This window comes from Ursus arctos, unplaced genomic scaffold, assembly GCF_023065955.2.
Source record: "Ursus arctos isolate Adak ecotype North America unplaced genomic scaffold, UrsArc2.0 scaffold_20, whole genome shotgun sequence".
Lineage (NCBI taxonomy): Eukaryota > Metazoa > Chordata > Mammalia > Carnivora > Ursidae > Ursus > Ursus arctos.
The window spans coordinates 55,215,445-55,240,158 of NW_026622875.1; the positions used below are offsets into that span (position 1 = coordinate 55,215,445).

Here is a 24,714-nt window from a genome sequence, read left to right on the forward strand (position 1 = left end):
CTTTTCAAAGATTTTATTTATTTGTTTATTTAGAGACAGAGTGCAGGGAGTGGGGAGGGGGGAGACAGAATCCCTCTTTTTTTTTTTTTAACAGTGTATTGCTTTATTGGGGGGGGGTTGGGAGGCAAGACACCATGGTGAGGAACAAAATCTATCAAAGGAAGTACAGTACAGGAAGCAATAATGTTACAGTAGTACTACACAAAATGGGTAACTGCAATCATTTTCTTAAGAGGACCTGACTCGCGAAAGATAAACTTTAACTGCTGCTGCAAAAAAACATCTGTATGAAGTAGAAACTGGTAATATTAGTAGAGAATATATTCTAGAAAGTGGAGGTAATTGGATGTAAAATCCTGGCAGCAATTTAATAGAACAGTTCCAGATGATTAGGCTGAGGCCAACACCTAATGAGGACGAAAGCCTTGTCTGTGGGGAATTTTGGATGATACCTGGAGAAGTATTACACTGTGCATAAACCAAATTGAATTGTTTTCACAAGTGCTGTAAAGTTTCATATAGTAAAAGGTTTTTTCTATATGTACTTCAATTTCACAGCAAGAGTGGCATAGGATACCGAAACACAGAAGAGAGCATTCATGAAAGATATCTAACTCCTTGATATAATAATGCATACAATTCAAAATGATTACACTATCATTACATCTAGGGCTTTCTGCAGCTACAAGGTGGCGGTTATGGAAAGCATGGCCCGATATCAATATATAAAAAGCAGCCAGCACCTCCTTCTATGTGTGTTCTCTTTTTGCGTTTTTTTCCTTCATTTTATTAATCAATTCTGTTGTTGTTGTTGCTGCTTCTTAGCAAAACTGGTAAAAAGAAAATTGTAATCACTGAACATAACACTCTGGCAATCAAGACGTTTAAAGCCTTCAATCTTCTGGGGTGAAGAAAGCACTGTGCGGCATTTAGAACTCTGATTTACAAACAGGATTGTCACAAATTTTCCTGGCATGAAGACTTACACAACTTCCCTGATCAGGTCATCATAGGAGGTCTGACTAAAGTTTGTTTCAAAGCTAACATAAGAAAATTCTGGTTCTGGAGATGTGAATAGTCCAATAAGCTCCATCCGATTTCACTTCATTCATCAAATACCCAGAAAGATTGAAAAGTGTGGCATCAATGACAGAACCCAGTCTCAGGTCACGAATTCCACTCTCACGAGTGACATCCTTTGCAGTGACACCATCTTTCATGAAGAACTGGTCCATAACTGCTGGGTCAAATTCACTCATCAGAATTTTCAGGGTTTGTTCTGATTGATTATCCGAGTCTCTGGGAAACCCAAAGTATACAAGTACCAACAGTCGGAATTCATATTCAACAATATGCTGTTCCATTTGGGAAAACTGCATTAAGAAACTCTATTGCTTCCGAGAAATTCCGGTGTGGGTACCCTTGATGAGAAGGTTTCATGAAGTTCTTATGAGAATAAAAGAGGCTTTGAATCGAATCAAACCCACTGTAATCCCTAGCAAGTTTCAACAGGGAAACCAGTGCTCTTAGCAAGAGGGTGGTATCCCATGTCTTCAAAATGAAACATCTCTTGGAGACAAACATGCTACTCTCACTGAGTACGTAAGCTTCCTGCTTGTCAGTTTTTGTCACACTTACGAACGAACATTGCACATCCCTCAGAAGTGTGTCCCACTCAGATCTGGGAATGGTGTGAAGATCTCCAGATCTTTGATGTGCATCAGGCTGCTGCCTGGAGAACCAAACCTCCAGCAGCTTCTCGGTCCCTTCGAAAAATGTGCAGCACTTCCACTGTAAGACTAGCGAACAACCAACAACTACAGAAAATCAACTAAATTAAATCTCTTCTCCCACCGCTGCGGATTGTTCCAGCTGGGTTACTAAAGTTCAGGTTCCTTTTTTTTTTTTTTTTTTTTGCTATAATTTTATATTAACTTTTTTTTTTTTAAAAGGATTTATAAAATTTTCCCGGCTTTTTTTTGTGAGCGAAAGTTGAATGTGAGTCTGTTGGAAATAGAGGCAGATGCAGCTCAGTGTCTTGTAGTCTGCTGTTTCCCCGTTAGAGAGAGTAGAGCGAGTGCTGACTGATGTGGCCAGCCACACTGTGGAAGCGGGGAAGAGAGAATCTCAAGTACACTCTACGCTGAGTGCAGAGCCCACAGGGCTCAATCCCATGACCCCAAGATCATGACCTGAGCCGAAATCAAGAGTCAGATGCTTAACTGACTGAGCTCCCCAGGCACCCCCACTTTAAAAAAAAAGATTTTATTTATTTTTTATTTTGGGGGGATGGATCACGAGGGAGATGGACAAGCAGACTCCCTACTGAGCGCAGAGGCCAACAGGGAGCTCAATCCCAGGTCCCCGATATCATGACCTGCCAAAATCAAGAACAGGACGCTCAACTGACTGAGCCGCCCAAGAGCCCCTCCAGGTGCCCCTTTGCCACCTTTTTACAACGGGGAAGAGAAGCCATCTGATCTCAGACCTTAACCATTCTCTTGACAGGTAAAACATTCAGCCCTGATTGTCCTGACCTTTAGTCTTTATCCATCATATATTTCTATTCTGATGCCCCAACATCAATCTTAAATTCAACATATTTTATGAACAAGCTCAAAAATCTTACCCAAATTAGTATTCCTTACGACAGTCTCTATTTCTATTAATGTTACCACTACTGTTTTAGTCTGAAATACTCCCTTACATCTTTGGTGTAGGGTTTCAGAATTCTGGACTGAAAATACAATTCTACTATACACTAGTTAGTCGGATGACCCTAAGGACATCTGTCTTCTCTTTCCAATTTAGAGTTAAACAATTACATTCAGTCTTTAATTGCATGATTTAGTTAGAACACTTAAGAAGGATGCTGTTATCACAGTCCTGACAATGCTTGCAGTTTTGGTTACTCTCTATATATTTATGTTTTATTTAAAATACACTGTTGGGATACAATTAGCTCTAAAAATTCAGGTTCTTGATTCGTAGAGGTACTCAGACCTATTTACTAGTGTTCATTTATACTTTCAAGTTTTCTAATGTCTCAGCTTGCGGGCAAAAAGGAACCTCAGGGGTGCCTGGGTGGCTCAGTCAGTTGAGCGTCTGCCTTCAGTTCAGGTCATGATCCTGGGATCCTGGGATCCGGCCCACGACGGGCTCCCTGCTCAGTGAGGGGCCTGCTTCTCTCTCTCCCTCTGCTGTTCCCCCTGCTTGTGTGCTCTTTCTGTCAAATAAATAAATAAAATCTTAAAAAAAGAAAAAAAAAAAGGAAACTCAAATCAGAAGCAAGGAGGTACCGACTGTGTCTGGATAGTGTGGTCTTCCTTTGAAGAGTGAGTTTTGTTCTGGTAGGCAGGTGATGTACTTGGGAATCAGCTTGATCTTTATCAGTTTATCGTAAGGAGCCTTACTTTAAAACTACTTTAGTACTATTTCTACACAATGGCCCTTCTGGGATCTCTACCAAATGCCCTGGGTATTCAACTAGATTTCTCCATTCTGGCTCATCAGAACTTGAACCTCTCCCAGCCCATATGAGCTCTGGGAACTGTTGTTTACCTTATAGCCTCCAGCACTAGTTCTTTCCCATCCCCAGGGAGTTGCACCTTCCACATGCACAGGTAAGTATTCAGCTAGACTCATGGGATCCCTTATGTGGTTCTCTATAGCTCTTTCTCTGCTTCTCTCTCTACTCTCCAGGATTCTGCACTGCAAATTTTAACCACTTCAATCTTTAGAAACTCCAATCTGTTTCTTCAACTCAATGAAACTGTCTTGCTCTGCCTGGGTGCTTCCTCTCTTCTCCATGGTCCAGAAAGTACCTCCAGGTCAAAACTGTACTGATCACATACTGCTCAACTGATTTGTTTCTTTTGAGAATCACAATCTCACTCTGTCCACTGTCCATCATCTATAAATAGCTGTTTTATATGTTTTATCCGATTTTCTTCAAGAGAGCTAGCTCTGTACTAGTTACTGCATCATTGCTAGAAGCAGAACTCTCACCATGGAATATTTTTCAAGGTTTTATTTTATAGATTTTTTTCCCTTCTTATTCTTGCTTTTAAAAGATATCCAATTATATTTGTATATTGACTTGGATCTAGCATCTTGCTCAAGTCCCTTAATTAAAATAATTTGTCTATATATTCTTGTGGTTTTCTGCATGATAACTGTATCATCTGTAAATAATGGCAGTTTTGTTCCTCACAGTTTTTATTTCCTGGGCTTTCTTCCCCCCATTCTGACCAGGACATCTAATGCAATTCTGATCAGAAATATTAATAGTAGGCATCTTTGTGTTTCCCATCTTCACAGGAATGCTTATATAGCAACAATACACAGATCAGAAGTAGTAGTAAAAAAATTTAAGTGTTGTACCATACTATAATTTTGGAAGAATATAAACATATGGAATAAATTTGAATCTTGGTAAGTTAATGACATGTTATAATTCCAAGATAACTGTTAAAATATCAGAAATAGAGAGCCTGATATCCAAATTAGTAAAGAGAAAACTGAATACTTAGTGACCAAAAATGCACCAGAAGGCTTTATACATACAACCCCATTTTAACGTTTATATAGCATTGATAATAAAGATTTAAAAAAATCACACAAATGGAATCTTTACTTATAATAAAAATTATTTTTGGATTATATTCATGCTGTTTTGGGTTGTCCTACTTAACTTAATGAGCACTGAATCACTGAGTACTGAATGAATTCATAAAAAATACTTATCACAGAAAGAACATACTTACGCTACAGTAATGCAAGCTTCTCTAACCACTTGGGATCTAAGATCCTTTGCTGAAAGTTTAAGTGCTCCATCCAACAAGCGTAAATGTTGGAAAAAGCAGTCATATTGTGCAGCTCCAGCAACAAGCAATGATCGAATTTTCTTAAGCTGAAGTAAAGAGAATTTTCATTATTGACATAAAGAGTGTCAACGACAAAAAGAGAGTTACCAAAAGAGTTCATTATTTGAACAAAAATTTAAAAATAACATTTCATTATATTTTTATAATTGTATTCAGACATTTTAACAGCATTAAATGTATCTTATAAATAAATATGCAACTAAAGAAAGCTTTCTGGAAAAGAATATTATAGATTTTGTTATAAACAAAATGGACATATGTAACGTATGAATAGCTAAGTACATTTTAAAGTCTTAAGTACCGGTAAGTTTTAAAGTTTTTGTTGTTGTGAAACACAAAATAACATAAAATTTATTTTAAACAATGTAAAGCATACAATTCAGTGGCATAAGTACATTCAAAATGGGCAAAAATTACCACTATCTACCAAGGAGACTTGGCCCCTTTAAAAGGGCCAAATCTGGAATCTATATTCACCCATAAGCAAAAGTACAGAATCAAATGGACCAACTAGTCAGCCAGGGCCATATTTTAATATTCTCACACTCTGTGAAATAAATAGCTCTTTGTCCCCATTTCTATCCTTTAGCATTACTTCTCAATATAAGATTGACAAATGTTTTCCATATTAACACCAGACATACCTAATAAAATTACATCAATCAAAAGATAACCCACAGCTGCACATCTGTGCTCACACATACTGAGAAGCTAAAAGTTTACCTATCATCTCATTATATATAATTTCATGTTAAACTCTGAGGTTCTCTAAATTTTTAAAGAGATCTTTAAAACTAAATCAGACGGACTGACAATGAAAGACATAAAAAAGATATTACAATGGTAGGAAAAATTTCGTAAGAATAGTTATATAATCTTAATGCATATAAGGGAAACCATCATAGGTAGAAGAGAAATCAGAAGGCACCTAAACAAGATTAACTAAAAACAAAACAAATCACAACATGGTAGGAAAAAATTCCCTGTAACATATTAAGTACAATACACAAAGAATGATAATAAAATGAGATAAAGACAACCCAATATAAAACTGAGCAAATATATGAAAATGTGCTCAACCTTACCAGTGACAGGCAAATGCTAATTACAACAAAGATACATCATTTTTCTCCATCAGACTAGCAAAAATTAAAAAGACTTAACAGCATTCACTATGAGAAAGAAAAGAGATTCTCTTATTTTAAGTAAGATTATGAGTCACTAACACCTTTGTTCAAAATATTTTGGCAACACTACTAAAATGAAATTATATCTACTCTTTACCCAACAACCCCACTTTAAAAAAGTTAACCTACAAAAATAAAACACCATTGTTATAAATGTGCACGGGGATATTTATTGCAATATTGTCGAAACAGCAAAAAATAAAAAACTATAAGTCCATCAAATGGGAAATGGTTTAATAAATTACATGGTATCATCTTTTAACTAAGAAATAGATGCATATATTGATTTGCATTCAATAAATATCTGAGCAACTACTATATGCCTGGCATCTATAGCAATTGTACTGAATGGGTGTAAAATTTATGAAAGAAAGTGAATGAAAACAAGTTATTAATGTAAGTATGATCTCATTTATTTTTATAGGAGAAGTGGGAGAAAAAAAACTGTGTCTATCTTATCATACATATATGTAGAAGAACATATACTCCAAAATGAAAACATTTGTTTCCTTAATAGGGAGTAAACTATTAACTTGTTCCTTATAATCTTCTGTACTATTTCACTCATTGCAATGAGCCCATGTCACTTTTCTAATTAAAAAAATTAAAAGACCATCTGTGTTTCCAAAAGGGCTATTTCGAAAGTAAAGCAAAAAACTCATTTAAAAAAAAAAAAAAATCTCTACACACAACACGGGGCTTGAACTCACAACCCGCTGGACTCCTGACCCCAAGATCAAGAGTTGCATGTTCTACTGAATGAGCCAGCCAGGCACCCCAACAAAAAACTCTTACGTACAAATGTTATATTGACAACATTTAATTTGTCATATTTCTCCAGAGATTACCTATGACAGAGGTCTATCTATCTCAGACTAATCTCAGAACTGAAGACAGAATAATGAATCATATTTAGCAAATAGGCAGCAACGCTATTTTGTTAAAATAGTTCAATACCTTAAAATATGAAAACTTCCTATTAGAAGCTGAAAAATCTTTTGTTTGTAGCATTATAAAGGGTAATTTTCAAAGGGTCATATATGACTTATTAATCAAAATGGAGACTGAGAACTCTCAGAGCAGAAGTCTTCAAATGGAACCCTCTGGGGCGCCTGGGTGGCTCAGTCGATTAAGCATCTGCGTTTGGCTCAGGTCAGGATCCCAGCGTCCTGGGATCAAGTACTGCGCCGGGCTCCCTGCTCAGCAGGGGAGTCTTCTTCCTTTCCCTCTGCCCTTGCTCGTGTGCTCTCTCTCTCTCTCTCTCTCTCTCACTCTCTGTCAAATAAATAAATAAAATCTTAAAAAAAAAAAAATGGAACCCTTTCTCTGGCTTCTTGAGGACACTGAGGTACTCATTTGGAAACTCAGATATAAATTTGACAAATAAACAAATTTTAAAATATACAGTCCTTTATCAATGTAGTAATTATTTTAAAAGTATTTATCAAATATTTTATCAAGGAATTTAGGATAAAATATTAACTCAAGGATAGGAGACTTTTTTCTTTTTAAATCATGGGTGAAAAAATATTCATCGTATTTGGAGACATACATTGAGAAAATAATGAAAAAAAGCCAGACAGATATTTTGTTGTCAATTGATGTCAATACTATGAAACTATCGAGCATGTGGGCAAAGTGACCTGCTTTACGGGAAAACCTTGTAAGAACTGAGAACGCTGCCTACTGATGAACAACTATGTACACCCCATACAAAGCCATCACCCAGACATCAGTGAAGCTCACACTTTCTTGGTCAGTCAATAAGTAGCACATGTGGAGAGATTAACAAATGAGCGAGACAGGCTCCACCTATCAGCAGAAACAATAAAAACTTATCCTAACTCAGAAAATTCCTATTACCTTAAAGTGTTTTCCAGAAAGAGATGTTAGCTTTCATATGCTCTATTTCATAAGCAAATACCATGTAGTAATGTTACTGAATTTCCATGTTTTTGGAACATTAAAAAAAAAAGGAGGAGGATAACAAGATAAAAAATAAAAAACTTACTGCATTGGCACGCTGATCCCAGTCGTGTTTGTCATCTGATAATATTTCCCTGATTTTATTTAATGTTTCTTCAAGTTCTCGACTAGAATAGATCTTAAAGATACAAAGTTATAACATTAATATTTCTTGTCAGAAGCAGTATCAAAACTATGCCCCAATGTTTATAGTAATCTTTCAAGTAATAAGGTTATTTCCCATTCTAGCACTGTTATTAATGGAAAATAGATATACATTATGGACAATAAAGTAAAATGCTTTAATCTGTCTTCCTTACCTGTTACCCTTGTGCTACTTCTCTGCTCATGACTAACTTCAGATATACTTTTAAAAAGCTTTCTCATTTAAAAACATGATGCAAATATTTTAAGAACCAATAATAGGCCTAATTTCTCAAAATGACTTCAGGTATATACATACCACATTCATATACACTATTGCAAAAGGACATGGTTTAGGTTGGCTCCCCAACACTGTAGCCAGGATAGCTACGTGCTTTGTTTCCTCAGGAGCCAACTGTTTGCCAAAACACCATTATCCTTTCACTCACTTAAATATTCACATAACAGGGATGCACGATGCTAGGCATGAAGGATATCATGTGAGCAAAAACAGAGGCATGGTCTTTGCCTTAGGGAGCTTATAATCCAGTCAGGGAGAGAAAAAAATTATTCAAATGATATAAAATTGCAAATAAGAAGTACTGCCAAAGAGAATTACAGTTCCATGAAAGTCTATATAGGAGGTGTGAACTAGTTAAGAGTAAAGCTTGAACTGAGACCAAAGGATGAGGTGAATGACATCAGGCAAAGTAGGGAGATTAGCCTTCCCTAGAGTGAACAGCACATGCAAAGGCTCTGTGACAGAAGGAAACTGAAAGAAGGCCAAAGCACAGTAGTAAAAAGTGCAAAGGGAGCCAGGGGAAGAATGACCCAAACATAATCAACTGGTGCACATTATTTTTCCACATCACAAAGATTCAAAGGTGGACATGTGATCTAAATCAGTTCAATCAGAAGGACTCTCCAAATTTTACAGGATCATTCAGAAAAGAGGCAGAGGGCAGTGAAGGTGTAAGGCTCAAACAGTTGCAGCCATGTTGCTGACCATGAGGGAAGACCATGCGGAGGAATCCAGAAGTGAGAGATGGAGAGAAAGGAGGTCCTGATGATACCATCCAAGTGATATCAAACAGATACCTTCATCAAAAGAGTCTTTCACTTTCAACAGCCATTAATTTCCTTTTACTTGAAATACCCACCCCCCAACACACAACAGTACAAAGGGGAGCAGGCCATGAGACAAGGTGAGGAGGTAGGAGGGGGTCACGATAACATTCTGTTAGAGAATGACTGCTGGAGCATTCTGAGCCACACAACAGTCCTTCTGCCCAATTTCAGAAGGCAGGCAGGCTCCTCTGCCACTCTGAGTCTTATTATGATACACTGCTCTGGAATACAGCGAAGGCTCCCCCTTCCCCAACAAAAGAAAAAAGTAAAAAATTTACTTTGGTGAAACGGTACACAACTTTTCAAACATTCTTTTAGGCGATAATATAAGCAAAAGAAGTGTGACTACTACTAAGTTAGTAATGTGATGCAGAATAAGTCCTAGATTTCTGACTTTGATGAAGCACAGATGTGTAAGAGGAAGATCATGAGCCCCATTTCAGACAGGCTGAGTCGGAGATGCCTCTGAGACATCTATAAGGAAGCGTCAGGTAAACAATCAGTGGAGAAATTATTTTGGCACTCAAGAGAGATGCATCATCTATGTAAAGGCAGGAGCTGAAGCCATGGTTTGAAGGAAATGACTTAGAAAGTGGAGAAGGGAGGGCCCACAACTGACCCCTAAGAAATTCCAATATTCAACAGCCAGGCAGAGAAAGGTACTCCTGTAAAGGAGACAGAGATAAAGGGGACAAAAAGGCAGAAGGTAAAAACAAAACAAAAGGAAACCAAAAAAAAGAACAATGTATCACAAACAACTTAGAAAAAGTGGATGTAGCTGAACATTGCAATGTCATAATCATAATCCATAAGATTCTATTTTAGCCTCAGAGAAAAATCAATTGAAAATCTAATTGTACCAACAAATAACAACTTGGTAATAATAAGCCAAGTATTTTACTTACATAGTCATTTAAGGAAAAAAAAGAATTTTTAAAAGGGACAAAAATAATTATATGAACAGGTACACAAACAATATTCATGGGGAGTGCCACTTTACTGGTATCCTTACCTGAACAGAAGGGACATCAGTAAAAGCTTTTATAAAATCATCTTCATCAACTGCTCCAGCACCTCCTTCTTTAGAAGCACCTGCTAATCAAAAGAAAATTTGTTTTTTTAAAGTTTATTTTTAAGCATGTTAGCACCAAAAAATATGAAAAAATAACTCTTTTGATATCAACAAAGGCATAATTTTGAGACATTCCATTTTAGAAGACAGCATTAAAAAAAATCACCATCTTTCAGAAAAGTCAAGGTCCATAGCAATAGTTGATTAACTCTCTATAAAGTACTACGGTAGGCTAATCATAACGTTCAAACTATAAGAACAGAGCCCTCCTATCCTTATTCAATGCAACAGCAAGTACACAAGAAATACAGGTAAAAAGATAATCATTTAAAAAGGTAAATGGCAATTTTAAATGACACTAAATGTCAATAAATGATGGTGAACAACAGAGCAGAGGATCCATTTATGCTGCAGTGCTCAGGAAAGCAAAGGTGAAAGAAATGGGCTGGAAATTACATTTGAATATGCAAACAAATCTTCCTTTACTGAACAGAGACAATAAAAAAGTAAACTTAATAGGCAGTAGCTGCTTAAGAGCCAGTAATTAAGCTACTGTCTTTCAGGTCCAAATCCACTCTTTTATATTCAGGGATGCTGGGCCTAGCTAGGACTGAGCAATCCATTTTTTTGCTGATTCTAATGGTTTCCTGTTAAACTCTGTTAACGGGGGTGGCTGGAAAGATGGAAGTTGACAGAAGAAGGGATGTAGTCCTTCTAGCTTCCTGTTCTTGTCTTTAAAACTCTAGCAACTCTGGCAGGAGGCTCCTTTCAGTTAGAAGCACCTGATTCCTGTTGCGGTTTCTTTAACCCTCACAGCGCCCATCAGAGACACCAGCCAGCTAGTACTCCCTCACAGAGGTCTGAGCCATAGCTCTGCAGGGCCCCACCTCTAAGTTTTAATAATTTTAACCCTCTCATTTTGTTCCCCCAGCTCTAGGAATAGGAGCTGTTGACTGTAACTGATACCTCCATGACACTTTAGTTTCTCTTTTTGCATTTTTAATCCACTATACCCATTTAACAGTTCTTCATATTAAATTCTCTCAGTAAAAATAACTGTTGGGGAGCCTGGATGGCTCAGTTGGTTGAGCATCCAACTCTTGATTTCAGCTTAGGTCATGGTCTCAGGGTTGTGGGACAGAGCCTGTGTAGGGCTCTGAGCTCAACGGGGGTCTGCTTGGGATTCTCTCCCTCTCCCTCTCCCTCTGCCCCTCCCCCAACTTGTGCTCTGTCTCTTAAATAAATAAATAAATAAATAAATAAATAAATAAATAAAACATTTAAAAAAACCCCACAACAGTTATTTTTAAAGATTTATTTATTTTAAAAGTGGGCGTGCCTGGGTGCGCATGTGCACGCATGGGCTGGGGGAGGGGCAGAGAATCTCAAGGAGACTCCATGCTGAGCACGGAGCTGGATGCCTGGCAGATCTCACAATCTGAGATCATGACCTGAGCCAGAAACCAAGAGTTAGATGCTTAACCAACTAAGCCACCTGGGCGCTCCTGTGGTTTCTGTCTCCTGACTGAACCCTGGCTGATACAGGTAGTACTTAGTTTCTAACTCTATATATTTATTGCTTCATGGTAATAATTTAACACACTGAAATGGATTTCAACCACACAAGATGCATATCCTAAGGATAATTAACTTTTTAAAGTAATAGTATCTCCCCAATTAGGTCTATCATCTACCAAAGGAAATATTATTTTCAAAACTGGATTTAAAAAATTAACATCATCCTAATAAAAAAAAAACCTAAAGATCTCCAAAGGTATGTAAGAAGCTCCTCATCCTAAAAAAACAAACAAAAACCTTTGAAGATCATCTTTTTTGTGAGTTTTAACAGCAATAAGAGATGGACCACAGTGTAACAAAATTATAAGACAATATAAAACTCCAAATTAAAAGCAATGACAATTTAGTAAACTAAGAGAGGCATGAATGCATGCTTGCTGTAGGAAATTCATTTACAATAGTAAATAAATTAGTTATTCCCTAAATATTATAAAAAATACATTAACAATAAAACTCTCGATCCTATCCCCATGATCAGTACTAATAACAGATTAATTGAAAATAATCAGTTTAAGCAAAGAAACAAAAAATAAGATACCTAACCACATTATCTTAACATCTTATACTACATTCATTTACCAATCTCTTAATATGGGTTTCATTTTTTTAAAAAAGTTTTTGTTTTGTAATCTCTACACCCACTGTGGGGCTTGAACCCATGACCCCAAGATCAACAGTAGCTCTCTCTTCTGACTGAGCTGGCCAGGCGCCCCTGCGTTTCATTGTTTTTGACAACGGGTTCCCTGACAGGAAAGCAGAAGCCTAGATTTTTACAATTTCTTCCCAATCTTTTGCAGTTGTCTTGCCCAGCCCAGGCCACTGAAGAGAAATTTCTTTAGGGACTTCTTCTTACCAAGTAGTTCTTAAACATTCAACTCAGTTTTCATAGAACAGCTTTCTTTACACATTCATTAAATATAGTCTGTTCACTTATATACCACTTCTTGCAAATTACTTTGTTACAGTAACCAGAGGAACCACTAGGCAAGTTTTGAGAACAAGTGGCTCCTGGAGGAGGCCACTGCTGGAGGAGACCTGTGCAAATGTACCAGAGCAGAGCCAATCAACAACTTCAGTGGGCTCAAGTGTGGAAGACAGAAAACGTTACAGAGGAATGGAAAAGTGAAGGCGAGATCAGTATGAAGAGTTACTACAGCTCACAGGCAGTTTACAAAAGGTATCAAATGTAGAAGAGGTTAACTCCAACACATTAACCCACCAGCCAAAACACAATGTCAAACACCTTCAAGGGAATGCAGAGCACCTGAACAAATCCCAAATAAAGCCAGAAAAATGTGCCATTGACTAAGAACACACACAGGAAGGTCTAACTTTTAAAAGTCACAATTCACTCTGATCATAATGCCTTAGTTTTATTATCCAGTTATGTCTTATGAATAGGGACAAATAACCTAGTGGGGAGGGTAAGTGGGGGAATAGAAATTAAATGGCTTTTAAAGTCCTGCAAAAGCTGCAGAGACAAAAGGCTACAAATACCACTAAATGCAGCCTTATGATCAGCTCAGATTTGACAATTAGGTCTCTAAACCTGAACATGGGCATTACCAAATTTCACAAGAACTTGCATGGTTTTAAATAGCTGACCCTAATTTATCTCACTCTTACCTTTGAGAATCATTTTGTATAAGCACAGCTGCTGCTAATGGGAGAGTATTGGGTATGTAAAGACAGGACATGCTGAACCTGGCCTGGCTTATCTCTTATATGTACTACAAGTAAACCTTTTTTACAATCCTAGTTTGCCTAATGTTTCCCCTCCCCTTGGTTTTGATTTTGTGGCCAACAAAAGTAGAAAAGGGATCTCTGCATAGGGGAATAATCTGCTGAATAAACTGTTCATTCTTACAAGCATTATTCCATTTTCTGAAACAGCTTTAAAGTTCACCTAAAAAATACTGTAAAATACTTTTAGCACCAGGAAGGAGAATGAATACCACAGGCAGAGAGTCAAAAGAAGTGATGGGCTCTAATGTCAAATACTACTGCAAGAAAAGGACAGTGAGAGTATACACAAAGCAGAGATATATTTAAATAAAGTAAGTTTGAGAGCAGAAGCACAAGTAGAGGCTGCAGGGCTGAAGGGATGAGCAATGCTGGATTCCAACTTGACTAAAGGTCTTTTAAATATAACCGGGTTAACAATCACACCAGAAGATATTAATGGGCAAAACACAAAAACAGCTTTGCTCAGTTGTCTAACTACTCTAAAACAGAGGTCAGCAAATTTTTTCTGTAATGGGCCAGATAGTAGGTATTTTAGACTTTGTGGGCCATATGGTTTCTGCTGCAATTACTCAGCTCTGCCACTGTAGCGTGAAAGCAGCCACAGACAACATGTAAATGAATGAGCAAGGCTGTATTCCAATAAATCTCTATTTATGGACACTAAAATTTGAATTTCATATAGTTTTCACATGTCACACAATATTATTCTTCTTTTGAATATTTTTAATCATTTAAAAATGTAAAAAAAAACATTCCAAGCTCATGCATAAACCAAAAACAGACAGTTGGCTGGATGTGGCATGTGGCCTAGTTTGCTGATCCCTGCTCCAGAAATCACCCTAAACTAGTATTCACTTAGGTGGGGGATGGGGGGCTGGTGGTGGAGGTGCAGATTAGAGGCTTCTGGTGTTCATGAGATAGCATGGTTTCTAGTATGCTAGACTGACTAGGGTAGGCACTTACAGAAATTCCTAAATATTACTTAAAGGTTTAAGTATAAAGAGAAAACTTCATTCTACTTATTCCTTAACAACTAATAAGATGAAGTGCTGGATAAAAAGGTGAATGAGACAAAGGGTAAAGCAGTATGTTTCAGATATAGGAACAAGGAGAACAAGTCTCAGGTGAAAAGGCGCAGGTTCTTCTCATGCTACAATGAAGAGTCAAGCCCTAAAGAGAAAAATAAATGATAAACAACAGGGGGTAAATATGGCTTAAACCCCAATAAAATTCATATAAAACCCATAATTTTTAAAGTGAGTTAACCAACAAGACCATTACCAGTGCTTCTAAGAGTGCTATCAAAAGACAGATACAGTTTAACAGAAGAGCCTTCTTTCAAGTAGGGTTGGAAAAGATACGTAGCAGCAACACAAGATTTTTATGCCAAAGAAGGAAATATTTCAGGAGGCCGAGCCCAGAGACCGGTGCAGAACCAAAACAGAGGAAAACAATTGTTTAGAGAACCACACCCAGAGAGAATGAAATCTTCATCAAAGAAACACTTTCCATTTCTCAAGTAAGGGAACCGGACAACAGGTTTCTATTGGATTTGAAAATTGCTGTCAGTGAACTTCCTGTTCCTCCCCTTCTTTTTATTTTATTTTTTTAAAAGATTTTATTTATTTATTTGTCAGAGAGAGAGAGGGCCAATCTTAGGAGGAGCATATTAAATATTTATGGCTGGAATGTGATAATGTCTACAACTAACTTTCCAACTGCTGAGATTAGAAAAAAAATGTGTGGGAATATATTTATACAGAGAGTTAAAACAAGCAGGGGGAGCGGCAGGTAGAGGGAGAAGTAGGATTCCCAATGAGCAAGGAGCTTGATGCAAGAATCTGGGATCATGACCTGAGCCAAAGGCTAGCGCTTAACGGACTGAGCCACCCAGGCACCCCTATTCCTCCCCTTCTTGAATGGAATGTCTATTCTGGATACTCTGTCCTGATACCACCATTGTATACTGAGCATGTGGGGTGCCAGTAAGATGTCTTTTTAGTTCACAGGCCTCTGGATGGAGAGCAGCCACACCAGAGAACCCTTGCATGTGATGTGATGTGATGCAGACTACAAGATCATGGACTTTGAACCTGATGCTATAAATGAGTTGAAACTTCTGAGAAATGTCTGTGAGGGTATCTTGTATGTGAAAGGCATGTGAATTATTGTGGGCAGAGGACAAATTGCAATAGATTGTTTGCAAACATAGCTGTAACAATTCCTCACATTCTTGAAAGCTCCTTCCACAATGTGACTGCAAGTCTTCCCATCCAAGAGTGGATTCCCCAGCCCACAGGTGGGGAGGAGTAACCTGGAATTCTTGAGTTGAGACAAGACCTGGGAAAGGCTGGAGGGGTCCTTGACTGGTGATTCCCCAGTTTTGAGCAGGAATAAATCTCTGAAGAAAAGCTTCTACGATCCCCAATTTAGGCCCAGAAGAACTCCCTTCGAGCAATGAGTTCACAAAGTTCAAATACACAAGGCAAACCATTATGAACTAAGAGTCTCAGGTAACAAATATTAGATTTAGCACTACAGATATAGTCCAGTTACAGACTACAAAACATACGTGAATATAACATTTAAAGAAATAATGTGGACAGAATCACAAAGATACCAATCAACAAAAGACATTAGGAACAAACAGATGAATTTGGGGGAGGAAGTACCTGTCCTACCAGCTATCAAGATTTACAAAGCTAATTATGACAACTAGGTTTTAGTGCAGGAACAGACCAATTAATAAAATGAACAAAATAGAGCCTTCAAAAATGGCCCACAAATATATGACACTTTGATACATGACAAAGAAGTGATTCAGATCAATGGTGAAAGTAGAAACTATTAAAATAATAATGTCCTAAAATTCAACAAAATGCTGAGATAATGGTTTATCAAGAAAAAAAGGCATTTCTTTACTAAATATTAAAACTTATAGTAGACATTTTTATTCCCATGGGAGATGGTAGTTATCCAAATGCAAATCAAATATTCAACTACATACTCCAAAAACCCGAGACCAAAAAGAGCAAATAAAACTACCCACAGCACATACTTATAATACAACTAAGAGATGACTAATAACACTTCAAACTTCAATTTACAAGTAAATGGGGAAATAGGAACATCCAAGTCTAGCAACGTCAACTACAGAGTCCTCACCAGAGAGAAAAATCAGAGGAAACTGTACGGAGGACGAAGATCCTGGTAGTGATGGAACATGGACCTCTACTAAGATTCCCCCAAGGTAAGTAGCACTTAGAAAGAAGAGGTATCCCTTTGAAGCTTGGTGGATAAAGGAAAGGAAGAAAGGGAAGATGAGGGCTCTAGTGAAATTGTTATCACAGAATTAGAAGTAGAAACTCCCCCCCCCCCCCGTTCCTCCCCCACTCCCATCCCGCCCCGTATCATTTAGTCAAGAAGCTGCCATTTCACTATACCAACAGAAGAGGGCATTCTTGAATGAAGAAACTAAAAATTCTTCCTGGCCTCAAAGAATCACTTGTTACAAAAAAATTCTTAGGATACTTTAGGAAATTTGAATATATAATGGAATGGCTTAAAAGGACGTGAGTATACAGTTTAAGAATTTACAAAAAATAGGGACGTCTGGGTGACTCAGTCAGTTAAGTGTTTGCCTTTGGCTCAGGTCATGATCTTGGAGTCCTGGGATCAAGGCCCACATCAGGGTCCTTGCTCAGCAGGGAGCCTGCTTCTCCCTCTCCCTCTGCCTGCTCCTCCCCCTGCTTGTGCTCTCGATCTCTCTCTCTGACAAATGAATAAAATCTTAAACAAACAAAAAGAATTTACAAAAAATAAAAGGGCTAGAAGGAACAAGTTAAATAACATCACAAAGAAATCAGACAAATCCAGAACAAACCCAGACAATCTAAGACAACTGGCCTAGACTCTTCAAAAAATGTATCAATGTTATGGGTATAAAAATTGGTAATGTGATTGTTTTATACATAATATTATGAAATCTTCTTGCATATGATATTATGGATATAATGCAGCATACCTTTAAGTCTTAGGAGGAGCATATTAAATATTTATGGCTGGAATGTAATAATGTCTACAACTTACTTTCCAACCACTGAGATTAAAAAAAAGAAAGAATATGTGTGGGAATATGTTTATATAGAGAGTTAAAACAAATAGGGCAAACACTAATTATTCATTCCAGGTGATGAGTGTTCACTGCATTATCAACTTGGCTACATGCTCAAAATTTTTCTTAATAAAAAGTTTGGGAAACCACTCACTATAAAGCTAGAGTAGGTAGAGAGATAGATCTGGAAAATAAGGAACTACAGAAAATAACTGAAATACATACAATAGTATTCATTCAAAGAAGTAAAGAATGTTTTCTTCAATTGCATGGACTTAGTTCGCTATGCGAATTAATTAAGAACATAAATTAAAAGTGATATAATGTCACTTTATACAAAAATAAATTCCAGATATATTGAACAAATTAAATGTAAAATAATGTTTTAGAATAAACTGGAAAACATTTGCATAGCCTTGGGACTGGACAATAGTCCTTTTTATTCAGGACAGGAAATTTGAAGTCAAAAGAATGGAACAGAATTTTACCTACCACAACAAAAATTTTTAAGTTTTAATGTAAAATGCCACAAAGGAGACACTGAGGAAATATTTATCACTTTTAACAAAAGAATAAAAGATCTGAATATTTAAAAAACTGTAACAGACTGATGAGAAGACAAAACAGCCCAATTAAAAGATGGGTAAATAACAACAACATGTAATTTGCGGAAGAGGATATGCTAACTTCATTAATGAATATAAATAGTCTGAACCTCAACAGAATAAAAACTCCAGGAAGGCATGGTCTTTGTTTTTGTTCACTGACGTTTTCCAGAAGTCACAAAAGCAGAAACATGCTAAAATCTTTCAGAAAACATTTGCTAGCTGCTGGTCACATGGATAGGTGGATGGAAAAATGCCAATTAAAACAAAGCACCATTTTTCACCTATCAAAATGACAATAATTAATGAGGCTGTTACATTCAATACTGGAAAGGGTAAAATAATGCCTGTATTAAAATTAAAAATACACCCAATCTTTAACTGAACATTGGGAGGAATCTATTCCACAGATGAGAAGCACCAGAACGTCCAAATATAGTAAGTATATGGAGACTGGCATTCTCTGTAATGGCATAAAGTTGTAGACAACCTGAATGACCCTGACTTGTAAACAGTTCATTACATCATGGTACATCAAATAATGGAGAATACTGCATGGCTATTAAAAGGATGTGAGAGCTGTGTCAGTCTTGATGTTGAAGGATGAGTGTTCTGTGAAAAAAAAGCAAGTTGCAAAGTGTTTACTAGTGTGTTTAAAATGGGCAAACATAAAATCTAATCTGAGTACCTACATAAATGAACATGGAGCAAAATGTGGAAGGATACATGTCAAACTTAATACCAGTTACTAGAGAGCAACAGGATTAGAGAGGCAAGATACTATTAGGCTAAACCTGTTGAATTACTTGAATCATATTTACCTTAAAACTAAAGTTAAGATAGACAGCACCAGGGGAGCCTGGGTATCTCAGGCAGTTGAGTGTCCGACTCTTGATTTTGACTCAGGTCATGATCTCAGGGTCCTGGGATTGAGCCCTGTGTTGGCCTCTGCGCTCAGTGGGGAGTCCACTTGAGGATTTCCCTCCCTGTCCAAGACCAATGCTGGGCTTGATCCCAGGACCCTGGGATCATGACCTGAGCCAAAGGCAGATGCTTAGCTGACTGAGCCACCCAAGTGCCCCCTTTCCTTTTCAAGAAAAAAAAAATCAACTTTGTTGTTTGCATGAGGGGGAAAAATGGGAATGATTAGCATGGAAAACAGATAATTGGACATTCTTAATAAAACCTCAGGTCAGACATAAATGAAGTAAAATATATCAAAAAGATGACTAAGTACTCCTGAATTTGAAAAGGTGGTAGCTACTTAATTATAAGAATTAAAACTATTTCAAAGTAGTCTTTGATATTAGATGGAAACAGAGAGAAAATGCTGTCTACTTGAATGAATGAGCAAGTGAGAGAGAACAACAGAACTTTTGAGAACTAATGGTTTAGCCAGCGACATGTCTCCATGATTACATACAAGCCTCAGTAAAAAATGACTAACCTCTAAATCTGGTACAAATTACAAACAATAACAATTATATTATTATCTAATTCAATCTCTGTATTTTAAAAAGCATAGCAGCCAAAATTATTGGCACAGGAGGATGAATTCAACAAAAAAATACTAAAAAACATTTCTATTAATAATGAAAAATTTCAGGTTTTCTTTATTTCCAAATACTCTATTTTGCAGAGAATCGTACTAGTTAAGCTTTAAAACAACTGATTTATGGATGGGAGGGATCAATACTGTAGGTTATAATCTCAGAGCTAAAGGATCTCGAAGAACACTTATTTACTCGGTGAGATTAGTGTGGGTGGCAGAATAGCAAAGTACTTTCTGTGCTTACCGCACTTATTAGATGCATGACCCTATGCAAGTTAACTTCTCCAAACCTTAGTTTGCTCATCAGTAAAGTTAGGATAATAAAGTACCTAACTCTAGGGGTTTTGATTTAAATGACAGAATATACGTGAGAACACTCAAACATTTTTAAAAAAAATTATTACCTAAAATACTCTAGAAATATAAGTATTTTAAACAATCAGGTACCTTCAGCAATTGTATTCTAGACAATTAAGCTGAAAGAAAAGAAAACGTGTTTACCTTAATTCCTATTATGAAATTACAAATGTTATTCAGAAAATAACTATTTAAGGGAATTCATTTTATCCTTATTCTAATTAGTAAAGCACAAAGGTAACACTTTTGAGACCCACATAATATGGATTTCTATAGCAATAATATATCGGAATGGAGTAACCCACAATCCTTTTTTTGATTCTCCCTGACTTAAAGGCCACAAAATTACAATATGAGTAGAACAGGTTGGCATGGGGAGCCAAAGAACAACGAAAAACTAACACACACTAAAGATTAAACACAGGTCCTATTGGCTTTAATTAATTGGATAGGATACTTTGCTAAAAATAGCAGGCATCTCTTTCATCTTGACATATATCGCCAGGAAAAGTAAATTAAACTCCCAAACTTCAAAAGTAGATTCAGTCAGGATTCCGAAGAAGTTCACTTTATTTTTATTTTGATAATCCTACCTGAAAAAAACACTTGCTAAACACAGTGGACTGCGATGGGCTTATTCAACTAATATATATAAACCCCCCAACTACCATATTCCTTCAATTAGAAACCAATCATACCTATCTGTATATTATATGCCTACAAGTAGCAAATGAAATGTTTAGACTGAATCCCCATTATTCCATATAAACTTACGAGAAAGAAAGTGTCTAGTCTAGAAAGCAGAGTAGTTATAAAGAGAGGGTAACCCAACCTTCAAGTATTTCAAAGTATCATGTTAACAAATAATTCATCTTCTTTTTGAAGTTACAAAGGGACAGATTTTAATGCAACATAAAATAGAATTAATTTATTCGGAATTGAATTTGGCTTATAACCTTCCTGGAGGACACTATGCTAAACTGAAAGAATATCAGAGATCCCTGTATCTTTTGATTCAGTAAACTTGAGAAATTTATTCCAAGGAAATGATTGGAGGAGATGTGCTAAAAGATATACATAAGGGGTGCCTGGGTGGCACAGCGGTTAGGCGTGTGGCTTCGGCTCAGGGCGTGATCCCGGCGTTCTGGGATGGAGCCCCACATCAGGCTCCTCCGCTATGGGCCTGCTTCTTCCTCTCCCACTCCCCCTGCTTGTGTTCCCTCTCTCGCTGGCTGTCTCTATCTCTGTCGAATAAATAAATAAAATCTTTAAAAAAAAAAGATATACGTAAAAGGATAATGGAATTGTTTATAACAGCAAAAAATACTGAAAGCAACCTGGATATTATTTACCTATGAATAGTTTTCAATTAATAATTTAAGACAATGGGGAAATGCTCCAGGTAAAATACTAGTAAGAGAAAAGGTATACAAAACAATATAATGAATGGTGCCAATTCTGTCTTCCTCCTAAGAAAATGTGTATGTATAAAAATTATTGGAAAAGTAATTATGAAAGCAATTAGAATTACATCATAATTCATCAATTGATTATACCCACATGTAGTGGTACTGTAGATAGTTTTTGTTCCACCCACATTATTTTAATCAGATGTTGAATATAGTCAACCATCAGGATTATAAAAGATACTTGAATAGTAAATTGAACTACATGCCAACGTCCCTTCTAACTCCAAGATCCTACAACTTTACGAAAACTTTTTATAACTAATTTAAAAATCAATAAGCCTGTGCCAAGAACAGAAAATCTAAAGTTAAATTTTCAAAGGACTGACAGCCAAGAAGGGCATTAATTTCTGAAGCAATATCAATATCCTCTGGCTAGTAGCTCTTTTCTTAGATAGAAAAATAGGCAGTGAACCTAAATGAGCTGTGGCAAATAAAAGCAACAAATAAAAAACTGCAGAATGAATCTGCAATTACCAAAAGAAGGATGAGGAAGGGGATGAGAAGGAAGAAGGAATGAAGGCCTCACCCTTATTTTTTTTAATCAAAAGAGCCACTGCTTAGATAAATGATATAATTTGTATGAGTGATTAATGCCTATGATCACAGAAGCCACCTAGCATTTTCATATCTGCTAGGACTACAAACCAGAGAAGGTGAGGTGGCATAAAGAAAATCTGTTTCTTTAAAAAGAATATCAGATTTTATCAATTCAATTAACATCAAAATTAAGTGAGCTTTGGTAGATAAACTACAATCTCAATTTACATCTAAGAAAAGAAAATAAAACATGAAATAGAGAGCTAAACATATACCAATGGCTCAGATTCACAAAAATATTATGTATTATCACCATGTATTTCAAATATTAATTCATTTTAAGTCAAATAAGATGCTTCATGAAATAACTATAATATATATATTTCAGACATCTATAATTTAAAAATCAAGACAAAAAAATTCCCCTTGCAGTAATTCAAGGTAACCAGCCATTTGTTACAAAAGAAAGAAACCACAGAATGTCATGCTTTTTACCAGAGATAAGAATGCATAGCAGAAAATATCGTGTAATAGGATATGATAACCAACATTTGAATAAGAATATATTCCTATAATTGCAAAAAAAAAAGAAAATACTAAAATGTAAATTACTCAAAATACCCTGATAAATCAGAAAGACACATATTTACACAATATTTACCTATTTATTTGTATGCATATGAATATGTAAATATGTGTATATGTTTATATATAGATATGTAAGTGAGTGTATATATATCATACCATTTTTCTTGCGAGTTATATGGCACACAAAACGTAGTTAAAATGAAATATTTATGGTGTTTTTCCTGCATTTAGAATAGATATGACTTGAAATTAATGTTTAGTTGTATAGAAAGATTAAGAGAACACAACTTACAGGATCTGGTCAAAACATATAGCTTATTTTTCTTTCCTTTATGCTTTTAATAAAAGATATAGATAAGGAGAGGAAAAACAAAAATTTTGAAGACTATGATTTTCCTATCCGTCAGTTATCATAAACAAGGAAAAAATCTGTTTTCCTAAATTATAACTAAAACACACCCAACACACACACACACACACACACACACACACACACACACACAAAAGAAAGAAAGACAGAGAAAGAAAAAGAGAGAAAGAAAGGGAGAAAGAGAGAAAGAAAAAGAGAAAGAAGCTGAGGTCCTTTTAGCATTAAATATTTGCTTATTCTAATATGATTCTTTTTACCAGAAAGACCTGGCAGAAACTAGCACCTGAAAAGTACTCATGGCTTTCTTATTAGAATATGAAAAAAGCCCATAAAAATGTTTAAAAGATAAACAATATGCTAGAAGCAGTTCTAATGTGATCAAAGAATGTACTCTATATTGTATAACTTCATAAAAACTGTTTTTTCCTATTTATTATTATCTAATTCAGAAACCATTTTTAAGGCAATTTTACTTGACCACCACCCATTTCCCATTGTGACAAATGATTCAATATCCAGTATCTTCAACCATTTTTTCAACACTGAAGTATTCAAGACTCACTACTAGATGAATTTATAGAAATGTTACATAAATCAGTATTTCTTTAACGATAGCACCTGAAAATTAAGAGTCAAATTCTGGAAAACCTGCTCACTCCTTAAAAACGAAAACATAAAACCCCAAATTCCAAAACTCCCTTAAATGTCTCCCTTTGAAAATGACATCTGAAAAATGAATACTCTTAAGACTACACTAATCCACAGGAAAGAGCAATACACAGTATTTTTAAAAAATTTTTGAAAAGGCAGCATATTCTTCTGTGTGTTGCAGTATACTCTCCAGATCTGCAATCGTGCTGCAGTCATGAATAAACATATTCCTCTCAAGTTCTAAGTATGTGTGTCCATATCAAGGGCATGAGGCATGCACATCAGATATGAAATGGATTTACATTACCTCCAACCTTAGGGCCACCTGCTGAACCAGGCTTCCTTGCACTGTTGACAGGATTTCCGGATGTTTTAGGTGCAGGAACCTTGAAGGCTGAAGCAGTTGATGATGGCCTATTTCCATCCACTGATTCTTCATCATCAAAGCTTTTATCTGCACAAAGCATTAGAAAAATATATATTAAGAGAACTAAGCTTTGCTCCATTTTCTGTAAGACTCAAAAATCAAATAAAGCTATATATAAAATCATTACGTCGTAAGATACAATACAAAATAAAGCTCCTTTGAATAAGCATTTATATATTGGCTAACACCATATAAAATAACCCAGTATAATTTAAAATTTGATTGCAATATTATCTTATTTCCTACCTACATATTAAGTTAAAACATAAAACCAAATATATTAACTCTAAGGACAGTAAAAAGCATTTTCATTTTTTTTTGCTACTCATATAAGCATT

At 36.2% G+C, this 24,714-nt stretch overlaps 1 protein-coding gene and 1 pseudogene across 43 annotated transcripts in view; both read right to left on the reverse strand.

Annotated features, from left to right (window-relative positions):
* CLASP2 (cytoplasmic linker associated protein 2) overlaps positions 1–24,714 on the reverse strand; it is a 175,042-nt gene that overhangs the window by 97,980 nt on the left and 52,348 nt on the right. For 22 of the 43 annotated variants that reach the window (XM_026496670.4, XM_044383243.3, XM_057315836.1 and 19 more), the window contains 4 exons: positions 24,257–24,403; positions 10,323–10,402; positions 8,085–8,177; positions 4,767–4,912 (listed from right to left, as the gene is read on the reverse strand). In XM_026496670.4, coding sequence (XP_026352455.1) covers positions 4,767–4,912; positions 8,085–8,177; positions 10,323–10,402; positions 24,257–24,403 — 466 coding nt within the window. Of the gene's footprint in view, positions 1–4,766; positions 4,913–8,084; positions 8,178–10,322; positions 10,406–24,256; positions 24,404–24,714 lie in introns of all 43 variants that reach the window. The other 21 variants (XM_026496664.4, XM_057315838.1, XM_057315835.1 and 18 more) reach the window with 1 other exon arrangement.
* Positions 77–1,897, reverse strand: LOC113253751 (S-adenosylmethionine decarboxylase proenzyme-like; annotated as a pseudogene).